Source organism: Strongylocentrotus purpuratus, unplaced genomic scaffold (assembly GCF_000002235.5).
Source record: "Strongylocentrotus purpuratus isolate Spur 01 unplaced genomic scaffold, Spur_5.0 spur5_scaffold_17, whole genome shotgun sequence".
Classification (NCBI taxonomy): Eukaryota; Metazoa; Echinodermata; class Echinoidea; order Camarodonta; family Strongylocentrotidae; genus Strongylocentrotus; species Strongylocentrotus purpuratus.
Genome location: NW_022145602.1, coordinates 2,662,908 through 2,677,826, shown reverse-complemented (window position 1 = coordinate 2,677,826; position 14,919 = coordinate 2,662,908). Strand labels below are relative to the sequence as shown.

General features: G+C 37.6%; 1 protein-coding gene across 1 annotated transcript; it reads right to left on the bottom strand.

Moving 5' to 3' along the window:
• Positions 1-519: 519 nt before the first annotated feature.
• Positions 520-14,142, bottom strand: LOC100891412 (adhesion G-protein coupled receptor G6). Its single transcript, XM_030988101.1, has 12 exons — positions 14,109-14,142; positions 11,992-12,147; positions 10,138-10,410; positions 8,878-8,984; positions 8,167-8,313; positions 7,637-7,819; positions 6,476-6,859; positions 5,889-6,029; positions 3,888-4,012; positions 2,910-3,193; positions 1,979-2,045; positions 520-1,039 (listed from the first exon to the last, which is right to left on the bottom strand). Exons 1-12 carry the CDS (start codon positions 14,140-14,142, stop codon positions 520-522), a joined length of 2,421 nt encoding a protein of 806 aa, XP_030843961.1.
• Between the last annotated feature and the right edge of the window lie 777 nt (positions 14,143-14,919).

Genomic DNA, 14,919 nt, shown 5'->3' with positions numbered 1-14,919 from the left:
TAATATTTGTTAAATCAATTGGTGAAATTTTCAATTGAATTTGTCAATATGTATATAATAAAAGTATGCTTTCATTTTGTACACCACACATAAAGCTATCTGTTGTATTTGCAGCATACGTATAGGTTACCTTGATTTCAATTATACCATGCGAAATAATCATAATGTAATAGGCCTATATCATAACAATATTTTTAAAAGGCATCAAAACACTCCTCCTACACTCACTCGTAAAAGGGAAATAATCATATCACATAAAACCCCTCCAATTAGAAGTCTACCGCCAAAAGTTCGAATAATGATAACCCGACCAGGAACTCCATTAACTACAAGAAGATCTGTAACAGAAGAAATAAGTGCTGTATTTATAGAACGGTCAGAATAAACTGCGAAAACTTCAAAAAATATACTTGAATGTGTGATTTGTTTACAACCCTTTGGTTCAATCCAAAATCTATCAGTTCTACATGGTATCTTCACCACTCTGTACCAGCATCATCATACGAAGCTCTAGAAAGTCTATCCGTTAGAGCTAGCCTCCTGTCTCTGGCTTTCCGCTGTAGACTGAGTTGGAAACGGGCCGTCCTTCAGGTCTGATGAGCTGTTCTTGAGCATTGAGCTGGGTTGTCCAGAACCGGAACTGGCCGCAGAGGGCGTCGTGAAATATTTAGGTAAGCAGCATTTGAACTGGGAACGCCATGCCATGCGCACCTGAGGCTGTCTAACGCAATACAGCATGAAGATGAAAACCCCCTGAAGAGAGTTCAGTACAGTGAAGATTCCTTGCACAACCGCACTGGCTGGTTGTATGATGCTCAGGTAGCCAAGAGACCACGTGAGACCCATTAGAGTCAAAATGCAAATTGCGTTCTGGAAACGTCGAATCCGCTGGCGCTTCTCCGTCTTGTCCAGGTGTTGTCCTTTCATAGTTTTGTTTAGTCGCATGAGGACCCAAACATAGATGACAAAGTTGAAGATCATGACGACACCAATAGGTACCAGGACACCACCGATCACAGGCCAGAATGCAAGAAAGCAACTATAACACAAAATTGAAATGAAATAAAACATCATCTTAACAGATTTATATTTCTGAATTGAGTGTATAACACGATCACCAAGACTTGAGATAAATGTGCGTCACCTTTAGAAATGTGCGACATTACACTGACATATTACATAATGTAAATAATAATATTAAAACAAATAATAAGGACAACAATGTTACAATAAGAAAGCGCCATTTCATTAAATACTAAGCGCATATACAGGAAATACTTACAAACAAAGAGAGAGAACATTATCATACGAAGCTTTACAATCAGAGAGGAACATTACAACAAATATTATAAGAAGATGTGTTTCAGACTAAAAGCAGTGAGAGTGTGGCAATTATTTAGTGCAGGGAGTAAGGAGTAATTCGGCCCTCAATTATATAGGCTGTACAACAGGCTCTTGAAATGGCCCTTTACTTGATTTTCAAGTTCTTTGTGAAAGTCATGATGCCAATATAATGGGATGTTATCTCTCACAGAGTGTCTAAGAACAGGAAATTCAGTCTGTCACAACAAGGTGACATTAGATTATAAAATCATAGAATAAAATCATGACAACACAACAGTAACAACAGTACAAAATCCCCCAAAAAGGCAAATACGTGTTCAGAAGGTTAAAGGTTTTTTGATAAGAAATCGATAATTTCACCATCCAGTACTTTTTAAGCATGCATATAATTAACATTTACGTACATGAATATCTATAAGTTAAAAAAACAAATCGAATTATAATTATGAGATACATAACACCATTGTTTTCATAATGCAGAATTAATTCCTCCTGCACTACCTTCGACGGCAGAGGAATACAAAAACCTGATTATTTAAATTTGTTTAAATAATTGAAATTTCTCCCAGGAAGCATTACATTTATAAAAAACCTGATGTATTAAAAAAAAGATATTCTACATGAAGAAACTTACAAATCTGTCTGTGCGTAGTATTGTCTTGAAGCAGCTGCAGTAATCCCGACTATTAACAAAGGGCAACCTACAAAAAAACCAAAAAAAAAATGAGAGTGGTCAAGTTTTTATTCGTCCTTTTCTTCCTATCCCTGTCTCTTCCCTCTTCTTTCTTCTTTCTTCTTTATTTTTGTCTTTCTAATTCCTTTATGTTTTTCGTTCTTTCTTTCTATATTTCTTTCCATTACGTCTTACAGCAAGTGACCTACATATATAATGAACATTTGCTCATCCTTTCAGGCTTCGTTATTGATTTTTACTTTTTATTATGTTTTTAAGCTTGAACAATTTCATTGAATTAGTTTATAAGGTGTAGTAATAACGTTATGTGTTTATGCTCCTTGATTGTATGATTTTATCTTGTTTTAATGCATATAGTTTTAATGGATTTTCAGGGCCCTATAGAAGACCAACTTTTGTTGAATGGGATACCCTGAAGAAATATAAATGAATGGAATAACTAAAATGAGATGAAATAAGCGAACGGGTTCGGGAATGTCTCTAAAACAGTTTTACTAGATATAAGGGGCTTCAAACAAGCACTTCTTTAAATTGTATTCCCTTGCCAACAATCATGATAAGTGTGAAAAAAATTTCCTACATTAACTTTTCGGGCGAGGAGAGGCGGTAGGTGGAGTCATGTTATAAAAATCCGTTTTATCGGCGCCCCAACGGACAAACACATGATCTTCGTAAAATCGAGTAAACCCAAATACTCGGAAAACAGTGAATAACGCACAATGAATATTTTGCCCTCTCGTTCAAAGTCTGTGGATACATTTATTTCATATGTTTGCATATGGAACGAGGGAGGGGCGGGGGAAAGCCTACGTTCCATCCCCTCCTTCTAGTGACGCCCTTGTATTAATTCAAGGAGCAGATGAAATCTTACCCCATGCGATCAACGAAGCTTTCTTCATAAACCGTGGCAAATAGTAATGGTGGACCAGTACGAGGAGATTATGCATGTTGTAGCCCTCAACGGCCATCCAGAAAATAGCTGCCAGGATGAAATATTGGAGGAATGCAGCCAGGATCGAGCAAGGGAGAGGGGAGAGCTCAGTCACATCCCGTTTAGTGTCCACTGATATCATGACTATAAAGACCACATAGAGTCCTAGTAGGGCACAGCAGAGGGATAGGAGAATCTGGTTGGGTTTCCGGTCTCGAAGCTTTCTGAGAGATGAAAAAGAAAACCAGAAGATACTCTGTGAATGCTGCATTATCATAATAGAATAACTAAAATTCATGAACAAATTTACCATTTCTTTAAATCCTCTAAAATGACCTTCAATTGAACATATGGAAGTCTCAAGTTGACTTGGAATAACTTCTTTGCAGGGGAGAAATATTTAATTTGTTTCAGTTATGGTTCCGGTTAGGGTTAGGATAATCACATTTCTGTTCTCATTACGTTTAATACCATTGACAGCCTCTTTTCAAAACAGTGTACATTGGAGGCGATCAATAATATGGTCATCGTATTAACATGTGGAGGTTGTTATTTTACCCGACTACTAAGAAAGCATAAATGCTTGTACGTAAGCAAACAGACGGCCGACGGCTTTAGGTCCTCTCCGAGGGACCTGGTAATGAGGATTTATGCCTTACCAAAGGGCACTAGCGCATCGCCTTGGTTTCGAACCTGGGTCACCGGATTTCAAGACCACTGCTCTACCGACTGAGCTATCGCGTCTCCTCAATTTAGACATGTATTTCTTTTTATCAAATGTTGATGTCTAAATTAAATGAAACAAATACGATTGTATGAGATTACGCGGGTTCAAATTCTTCTCCATGTGCTAAACAAAAATTGTTTTTTATTATTTATAAAGACAATAATAATTTGGCACTTGATATTAAAACTCACTTGTTTGTGGCAAATGTAAAGATTGTCATAACAAGGCCCAAGATTGACATCAGGCAACCAACATAGCTAACGATCTCGAGGATGAAATCTGCCTCAACCGATAATTGTTCTCCTCCATAGATATCCTATAACGGAAAGAAAACGAAGGCTCGAAATTAACTGAGAAAACATGACATTGTTATCTATTCTGAAATCGTCCACTTAACACAAGAACAAGCCTCTATTTTGGGATTCGAATTTCAAATCTCACGTTGAACTTATAGGCGTAATAAAGAAAAATGATAAAACAATAATTGGGTCTTATTTACTCCGTGTAGCTTCATTAGTATTGCACGCTGATTCTTTATACGATGGAGTGAGGAATTAAACATAGGAAAAGCAGTTTTTAACTAGATCAAAGAAATAGAATTAAATACATGATTTTATTCTATGGAAAAAGAACCTCGTATGCTTAATAACTATTATTATCACCCCAGTGTTTCCCGGTATTCAAGAGAAATCCCTGGGTTTAGAGGAAGAAATGTGAGCACCTTGTCCAATGATGGAAGCAGTGGCGGATCCAGGGGGGGGGGGGCCAGGGGGCCCGGCCCCCCCCCCCTTGAGAAAAAAAATCATGTAAAATCACGTGATTTTTACGATTTTGGGGGTTGGACCCCCCCCCCTGGCGCTCAAGGGGGGGGGGGGTGCAAATTGAAATTTTTTTGAGGATCAAAAAAAAAATAATGTGCTCACTACCCCCCCCCCCCCCCCCCCCCCCCCCCCCCCCCCCCCCCCCCCGCTGAGCAAATTTTTGGCCGGCGCGTTTTTCAAATTTTCGGGAGCAAAAAAAAAAAAAAAAAAAAAAAAAAATTGTGCTCTGTCCCCCCCCCCCCCCCCCCCCCCCCCCCCCCCCCCCCACTGAGCGACTTTTCGGCCGGCGCGATTTTCAAATTTTCGGGAGCAAAAAAAAAAGTTGGGCCCCCTCCCCTAAGAAATCCTGGATCCGCGCCTGGATGGAAGCACATGAAAGGATCGAATCTTGGAGACGACCTCTCGTATGTGAGTCAATAGTCTAGAATCTGGACGATTTAATAGTTTTAATATTAAATCTCCACCACCTTGATCTCCGCCTACTTTCTGCAAGCCGAAGATGACGTGATCTCTGAAAAGCCTAGCGGAAAAAAATCCGAGGCTGGGCGTCCGAGTTCGTTGAGTATGCCATCTTCAGCGGCTTGCAGGAAATGTGGGCGACAAAAATATGAAATAAGAACCGGCCCGATAATTGACTAGCGAGTCAAGGGCCTTTACTAATAGATCACAGTGCTCCCAGACTAATGAAAGATTGGGACAAAATGCTGATGAACATATTATACGAATTTAGACCCCTAGAAAGAATAGAGCCATCAAATGAATGGCTCTTAATAGAGCCAAAAACAATCAAATACAAATAATGTACATTATTAAAATACAAAGAGTACATACCTTTAAAAAGCAATTAAGTGAGAAAGGGGAGATAAGATGATGAACCAGTATTTGGAGGGAGGGGATACAAATGCAAAGTTCCTTGTCGGAATCAATCCCCAAACGAATCATATTTTATTGTAAAGATAGTGAATCAAAATGGGAGCGGTCATTCCAATGACTATTGCTGAGCTACCATGAGAGTTGCATTTTTCAACAATGATTTTTTTTTTTAAATAAAATAAATTTGTTTTGAAGCTTTAGAGTGATACAGAGTTTAAAATGTTATCGGTTAATCAATTACATAGGACTTGGCCTCTGTACATCACTCTTGTTTGTCTTTCGGTAGTTTTAAAGAATATAGAATATAGTTTATGTAAGCTTCTGATATGGATGGAATCATTTTATATATACTATTCACTATACCTTTGAGGCAAAGACCTGTTAACATATTTTAGCATAAACTCCTGACTGGCAGATTTAGCCTGTTCAATTCAGTAAAAAGATTAAGAATGAATCAGTTAACATGAAGATATTTCGGACGAAGAGTTTAACACGTACCAAAAGAATTCCGAAGTTAGTCAGATGATTACACTCGCATTCAATCATTTTACTGATGTCATTACTTGTCTTGTTACATCCACGTTGGGACCAGGCTTTGTCGGCAAAGTCCCAGAATACACACTGAGCATTGGTCTCATTCTGAAAAAAGATAAAGTACAAATAAAACGAATTTATTTTTTTTTCTCTAAAATGAAGTAAAATATAGTTCATTTTTATTGTAAATTGGTTTTGCTTTTTAGATGGATCTATGAAGTTCTTTGTTGCTTTTGCAAATTATTGTTTATGCCAATCAGTCTATGATATCACAGTCGAAGGTTTACACCAGATTCTCTTGATTTGTCTTACATATCCTCTTCATCTCTATTTCCTTACCTCCTTCTCTCTCTCTCTCTCTCTTTACCATAGGTCTTTACTATTTGTGTATCCTCATGAACCCATTAATTCCTCAATCCATTTCTGCCAACTTTTAGTATTCTCTGCTTATCATTTCGTGTCATTTTACAACGTAAATATATCCATTGAGTGACGCGATACAATTCTGTATTCGCTATAAGTTCAAAAAATTAATTGTCATATCTTCTTACTGGATTTAGAGGAGTGAACGATATCCGGACTGGTTCGCTCAAATCCTCCACCTTTTCGTTATTGAAAGACGCCGATATGATCCTAGAATTCAAGGGTCCATTGTTCTCTTCTACATCTTGGTTGAACTGCGCAATCCCCGTATCCTGGAACAGAGATGGGACGCGATACGTCGTGATGACGAGACGCCCTCTGCGTCCAGAGAACCTGTCCGCTAAACCCGATGGAATGAAGAGTGTAGCCTGTGCCTGGGTGGCTTCTGGCTCTTGCGTAAGGTCATCTCTTTCCACCTTGAAGTCTTCGTCAGAGATTCTCTCACCGTCATCAGTTACAGCCATGAAGACAGTATAACCTTGGCTGATGTCTTCGGGGGTCACATCAAGTACCTGAAACGGAAAGACCGAATGAGAGTGTTTTTTAAATATATAGCCAGTTCAGGTATGAACAGATAATTCTCGACAGCTGGTCACAGAAACAGTCCCTGCAAGGGAGGACCCAAACTTGCCATTAAAATTGGTTCGCTACTGTTCAGATGAAGTTCTGCATGGCTAATCTGTAGAATATAAAATTAATCAAATATTTCTAACTTACATCACATAAAAAAGTGTGGCACACAAATTATGGAAATATGAAAGTGTGCAATTATAAAAGTGATATTGCATGACAGATGTAGAAGCTAGCCTGACTTTACAAGAATCATTCAAAAAATCAAAGAAGTTGTGTCAGCGTAATACTTCAAGAAATTTGCATTGGATCTAGTTATTGTTCCATTCGTGTTACTGGTAGTGAGGGGAAAGGATACAATGACAAGAGAACAAAGTACGTGTTGCATCACGATCCAACTCGATATGTCACCTTTCTTCAGTACCCATTTGCACTACGGTCAAGGATCAAGTTTCATTTTGTTTTGTTTGTCAGTTACTGAAGTTTCTGATTTTGAGATTATTTAAATTGGTTGAGATTCACAAAACTCTTATCAGGCATGGCGGACAGGAAGGTTCATTGAGCTGATAATCATTTTGTACAAACACCTAATCCCTCAGTCGTTCATTTGAGTGGTATGACAGCCGAAGTAGAATGTCAAATATATTGGACATTTTCAAAACTTCCATGGCATGTGTCCTTCTCTTAAACAATTGAAAAGTACAGACTGTCTGCCCTACCTCAGCAGCAACATTGGTTTCCACAAACCGACTACTTCCATTTCCCACTTTTATGACAGCTAGCTGTGCTTCGAGAGCCAAGACAACACGGCTTGGCGAGCTATTCTCTTCTTCGGCCATGCCAAGCTGTTCGTCAGGTAAGGCTGCGATGTTATTTACAATTCCCACCATAGATTCGGCCACCTGTTGTTCAAGAAAATAAAATATAGTGTGAGTACCAGTAAAAAGTTGTGATTGCATCGTGACAGAATAATGCTGAGATCTTCCTTTGTAATTGACTTATGTCAGTATCACCTTGAAAACCTTAGTAATCACTAGACAGCACTTGAATCGAGACCATCATCATGTAAGGAATATACTAAACATTATGAAACAAGGAAAAGGGGACCGTAAACTTGTTTATTAGCACTTCTACATAAATTATGAAATACCGGCTAGAGTGGTTTAAGCATTCAGCTGATAGAAACAGGTATGTTTCTTTAACCATGATTGAATAAATAGATCCAAATGAATTCGAAACAAATACCCACCTTTGTTTCTGTAGAATTTATTTCATTTATATCCTCAAGAAGTTCTGCAACTACATTGAGCCCCTCTAGAGAGATGTTCTGGCCCATGCTTGTGACGTTTTCCAACTCTTCAGCGACATTTGCTGCGTTATCTAAGGTGATTTCTACCTGCGAAATCAAATGCGGAACTTATCAAACAGAGAGAGAGAGAGAGAGAGGAACATTGACAGAGAGAGAGAGAGAAACAGAGAGAGAGAGAGAGAGAGAGAGAGAGGAAGAGGAAGAGAGAGAGAGAGAAACAGAGAGAGAGAGGAAGAGAGAGAGAGAAACAGAGAGAGAGAGAAACAGAGAGAGAGAGAGGAAGAGAGAGAGAGAGAAAGAGAGAGGGAATATGAGAGAGGGAGAGAGAGAAAAAAAGAGAAAGAATTAGAGAGAGTGGAAGAGAAAGAGAGATAGAAAGAAAGAGAGAGAAGGCTAGCCGAATATGACTTACTTTTATAATAACAATTTTAACGTTTTTTGTATAAACCATAGACCATGGGTTTTTCTCAATTACTTAATGTAAAGTTTTTTTTATTAAATTTCAATTTAATTTCAGTTTCAGTTATATTTAAATTCCCTTTTCATTGCAATTCCATTACTTTTTCAATTTGATTCCACTCCCAATTTCATGTTTATTTGATAACAACGACGTTTCAAAATGATGGTCCTGAAATTCAAGAATATACTGACGTTTCTTAAGATCTCAAGAATCTCTTCAGCAGTTAGGTTCTTTCCGCAACTCATATTACAAGCATTGGTATAACAACCTTCACATGGACCAACTGTAGCCTGATCCTCTGAAAAAACAAAAGTTATATTTTACCAAAGGATTCATTATAGGGACATTTGGAGTGAGAAAAAAATTAGTCATTAAGTAGACATTCTCATTAGGAGGACAATTTGGTGTCCTCTGAACGTTTTTCACGTTTTATTTCTCATAGAAGGCCCAAACTTTTTTATACATCTCTCTATGTAATTTTACTAAAACCGTCATTGGAGGAACATTTGGAGTGAAAAATGAGTCATTAAGTAGACATTAGGATTAGGATTAGGATTAGGGTTAGGGTTAGGATTAGGTTTAGGTTAAGGGTTAGGGTAAGGATGTTATGATGTACAATTAATGTACCATGTAGGGTTATTATGTGGATTAGGTTTAGGTTTAGGTTTAGGGTTAGGGTTAGGATTTGTATGATGTCCACTTAATGTACCATGTAGGGTTGTATATATATATATATATATATATATATATATATATATATTAAATATTGATAGATATTTTTTTCTCTCCAGTAAATCATATAGGTGTCCTGTTAGAGTATCCCTAACGTCATCGTGTTCGATTTTCGTATTAGCCTATGGAAATTTGCTACTACTACATTAACAAAGTTATGAAGTATTGGACTGTTCGTGGGGAAAGGCCTCGATCCCGACACACGATGCTCTACAAGATCTGCTTTTAACTTGATTTCTCAATGTCCTTTATAATTCGACTTAATTAATGATAATATTATGCCTTTGTATCTTGAATCTTAAATGCTTTGATTACTTATAGACATTTGATAATGTACAATTACAAATTAATTTCATTTTCTATATTATAAAATTATTATCAAATGACGTTAACTTTGCAAATGCAAACGTCAATTGATATCAATTTTATGTGAGCATTTTTGTCATGGTTTGATTGAGTTATGGAAATACAATTATTTAAAATAGATAATGTCTTGTTCATGGATTAGATAAAAGCACTACACGTGATGAGAAATATATGATAGACATCAGCTAGAGGACAGAAAATATGAAAAATATGAAAAATATCAATAATTTGAAGAAAATTAATAGCTAATTAGATTTTTTTTTAAATATATAAATAACTAATGTATTAATTAATTATTCTAAATTGTAAAAAAGAAAGAAAAACAATTCAAATTGGACGAATTTCTGACAAACCTTCGCACGTGTAGGCTACCTCAAGGTACTTATATGTTCCAATGCACGGATCACCAGCAAGGTCATTCGTTGCAGTAATGCTGCATTGCGATCGGCCGTTACATTTTGAACCGATAACAGCCACTACGTCTAATGCACAAGACGTGTCACGTATTCGGCTATCAGGACAGGTTGTTGTGTCACTTCGTCCGTAGACAGCGGTAGCAATGTTGATCAGGCCCTCTTTGCAATTTATTTCACCTGTCGTCCTCTCACAGATAATTTTCTTAGTTTCTGAAGAAGAAAAGAGAAGACCACTGGCTTAAAGTAGCATGAACGGTATGATCCTCGCCCTTAGTTCACAGTTGTGTTTACATTCAGACCCTTTGGAAATACAAAGGCGAGGGACGAATAACGTGGAATATCATAACCATTATTCTCAGTCATGATATGGATACACTAGTTGCAAATATTTAAATACCTAGACATTGAATTCGTCATGGAGACAAATTAGGTGATTTTTTTTTGCTCCCGAAATTTTTAAAATCGCGCCGGCCGAAATATCGCTCAGGGGGAGGGGGGGGGGGGGGGGGGGGGGGGGGGGGGGGGGGGGGGGGGGGGGGGGGGTAGTGAGCACATTTTTTTTTTTTTAGCCCTTGAAAATTTAAAAATTTGCATCCCCCACCCCTTGAGCTTAAAATTACGTGTTTTTACATGTTTGTTTTTCCCAGGGGGGGGGGGAGGCCTGGGGCAAAGTGGATTGTTAATATTTTGTTAAGTTCATATCATTTAATAAAACTGATTATTTGAGACACATTGTAAGTGTCATTTGTTAGTGGTAGTCCTAAGGTAAAAATGTAAACCAAATGTTTTGCTTTACTTTATTTTGTAATCCTGTTCTGGTTGTTCTAATTTTTGGGGTCCACTTTGCCCCGGGTTCCCCTACGGCCCTGTTACCATTAAATTTATGACAGGAGTAGGCGGTCTTAGGAGTATCGGGTCGTACATAGCAACAAGAAAAGCAATGTTAATGGTCGAGAATCGAGAGGAGAAACTGTGCAGATGAAAATTGTTAGAGAGATAAAGTACTGAGGGAGAATAAAATAAGAACCATGAAAATTCACCAAATCTGACCATGATGAGGCTACAAGGTTAGACAGGCACAGGATAATGACAGAGGAGGGGAATAGAAAAAATATTGATAGTACTTTCATAATCAATATAGATACGATATGAAATTTACAAATGTCCTATTTTCCCCGATATGAGGCGAAGGGTAGCCTGAATACAAAATACAATGATATTTAACTGTATTGTGATATAAAATTGTACATGTTCTCGGAGTTTCAGCCCCCCCCCCCCCCCCACATTTAATATTTAATATCGGACCTCGTAGGCCTATGTAGTGAATGTAAGGTGTTAGACTCTTTTGAAGCTTATCTGCCGTAGTTTATAGAAGAGATTAGACTGCCCTGCAAGGTCACTGGACAGGTGGTTATCTCATCAACTTAGCTCTCAGTTAACATAAGAAAAAGAGGATCATGGGGGACCACTGGTCACCGATTAGGCATTGTTTGTTATATAGAGAGCGCAAGTAGCTACAAGCAGTGCAGTGGGCCTTTAATTTCAAATAATTCGATGCTATTGTGTCCTTCCCATATTCCCATTTTGTTTACTAATAGAAGGAAACAAACATCTTCTCATCTCAAACAATAATGAAGGGCAGACTTAGTCATGGACGTGTTGAATCAGGATTTGCAGTGTTCAGTTATTTCACTTTTCAAATTATTTTTCCTGCAATAGAGAGTTTAAACCACACATCTTGGAAGCATCAGAAATCGCTTCATGTATAGCAAACATGTTTAAGTAACTAACCTTGTCCACTAACACTGTACATTGTGACAGCGACAAGAAATAATGTCGAGATAAACATTTTCCCTCCACACAGTCCCGACATGATGTATCCTGATACAATTGTCAAAACTTTGGCGTCAGATGGCGGGCTTCGATAGATCAATGGTGTGCTAAATCCTGCAAAAAATCAAAGTAAAGTAAAAGTTGCTTTACAGAAAATCTTTATTTACATACAAACAGACATATATAATAAAAAGTGAAGAATGGAGGATTCGGTGTTTAAATCCAACAGTTTTAGTATGTCGACTTACTTAGCGTCTAATAATCAAGCAACGTAGGCCTACTGTGCGTCGAAAATTCGTTACCAAATAAAACTTGTATTATCTTCTCTTCTCCATTTATTGGGTAATATACCAATTCGTGGACCAATTGTCAGAAATAGCCTATATATATATATACACTGTCGTTGATATAGTTGACAAATTTTGTTTTACCCCAATGATTTTTGACAATGATTTATTCCTGATAGATCTAGATAATAGTATACATTCTCAGATTTTATTGAATAATAATTTGCCAGTGTTTGTTTTGCGTGACTGCTAAAGCATGTGTATGCTAGTATGCTTATCAACTAGGGGACCTACGCCATTAAGTCATAACTGACAGTAATGAGGATTAATGCCCCACAAAAGGGCACTAATATAGCACTTCGACAGGGTATTGATTCGGGGCCCACAGTTACGAGGCCGTTGCTTTGTCACTGGACCATGAGTGTACGCAGCGGGGGCTAAGGTAGGGGGCAGTTCCAACAAATAAAAAAACTAAGAAAATGCAATAATTTTTCAATAATTCATTGAATTTTCCCCCGGTCTCCAACATAAAAGAATCCTCTGTAAGGCCATATATAATGGCTCAAGGCATGGGCAAATTATTATTTAATAAAATCTGAGAATTTATACCATTATCTAGATCTATTAGGAATAAATCATTGTCAAAATAATTCCATAAGTTGGGGTAAAACAAAAATATTCCAACTATATGAGCGACAGTGTATATATATATATATATATATACATAATTATTTATATGTATATGTATGTGTGGGTGTGTCTTTCTCTCTTCCCCGTCTTTCTCTCTAAATCTCCCCCTCTCCGTTGTATATAATGTATACCTTTTAAATAGATCTCTGTGATTTTCGAAGACTCTGTTGATCCGGAGTTTATCTGAGGTGACCTCTGTTTCCGGATGAGTAACGAAATATCATGAGACTTCGAAATAACAGGAAATAACACCTACCGCGTATTCGGCCTAGGCTTACTTTGTGAAAATATTGGAAAAGTCCCCAAACATGATCTGGCAAACAAACTGTACCATCTTTACTGCAGGCCTACTTGTACTAAGCAGATGCTCTAATAGTTTGCAGACACAAATAAAGCCTTGTCAGTCGCTGTGCGTTACAGTGTCTGCGCAGTGAGACAAGGCTCAGGGCATACTACAAAGGCTCTACTGAGCTGGTTTGATGCAGCAACAGACTGGCAGAGCTAGGGTCTTTTTAATGCTTTAGGATTTGTGGTAAAGTGTCAAATAGGAGTCTGTGGCTGGTTTCCTTGAGTGGATTCCTTGACCACGACGAAAGTAAGAAGGGCATTAATACTCCGTTTATTAAAAGTAGGCACGCATATTAAGTCAAAATCCCTCCGGTTCAAGTTTTGTTTATAAAGACTATCAAACTTTTCAGACCATCACACTCAACTGCAAAGTTTTAATTTTAGTTTGAATTTGAGATTATCAACAACAACAATTAGAACATGTAAAAAATAATGTTTCAATCATGATAACATAATATATAACAATATATCACAAGATAAATAACATTAGACATGATTAAGATCAACATTGTTTGCCAAAGTATGTTTTTATACAAATGCAAGAAAATTACTGTGATTTTTATTTGGGCAGTTGTCCATGTTCTTTGCCCCATGTGCCATATCTGTGCTCTATTACCTGACAGTATTCAATTAAGTAGTGAGGAAGATTGCCATTTAATAAGTCATAGATGAAGGTTGAGACAGATCGAAAATAAAGGTTGTCAACATTTACAATTTTTATCTTTTGGAATAGGGGCTCCAAATGGTTACCTCTTGGGCTAAAGGTTATCGCTCTCATCGCCATAATTCCTGGCTAGACCATCATCCATTAGCATTCGTGTAGGCACCCTACCTTTCAGCTGGGGCAAGCCATGGACTTCCCAGTGTTTATTTTCCTTCCCGATTCTTCCTACTTCCTTTTCAATTTTGTCAAATGTTTTTTCCCGATTTTTCCCGATTTTTCACTTTTTTTTTCTTCAAATCTCCTCTAATCTTCCTGATTTTTACAAACTTTGCTTGACATGGAAACTCCTCCCCCCCCCCCCCCTCTCCCCGCTCCCGTTTATGCCACTGTCATCATAAATAGCTAAGCGTTGCTGTGCCGGAAGTTTTGCAAAAGTGAAAGTCCGTTCATACAAGCATTGCGGTGCGGCATGACCGCAGTGCTGTACCGCAATAAAGTTTAAATATCTTTTTAATTGAAATGCCATGACTTCGCGTTGAGTTGCGTCAAAAAATAATTTATATATCGGCAAGCATAAAACAATGTACCGCTCATAAACCGTCGCGTTTCGAGTAAAAATTCAGCTTAAGTCTAATGGACCGGTCAAATTACATATGTTTGGAAACTCGAAATTCAGTCCTTGTTTTCTCATGGTCAGGGATTTAGGACAGTCGGTAAAATGTGTACACTCTTTCTTTTCAACTGTAGAGCAATAATAAAGCCAAAATGATAAAGATGTGGACAAAAGTATTCACCAAATCGCGTGAATTGAGTTTGAATTTTAAATTTTCTTGGGCTAGGGAGAATGTTTCCCAGACAATCGACATCAGATACATTATATACCTTTAATAAAATGAA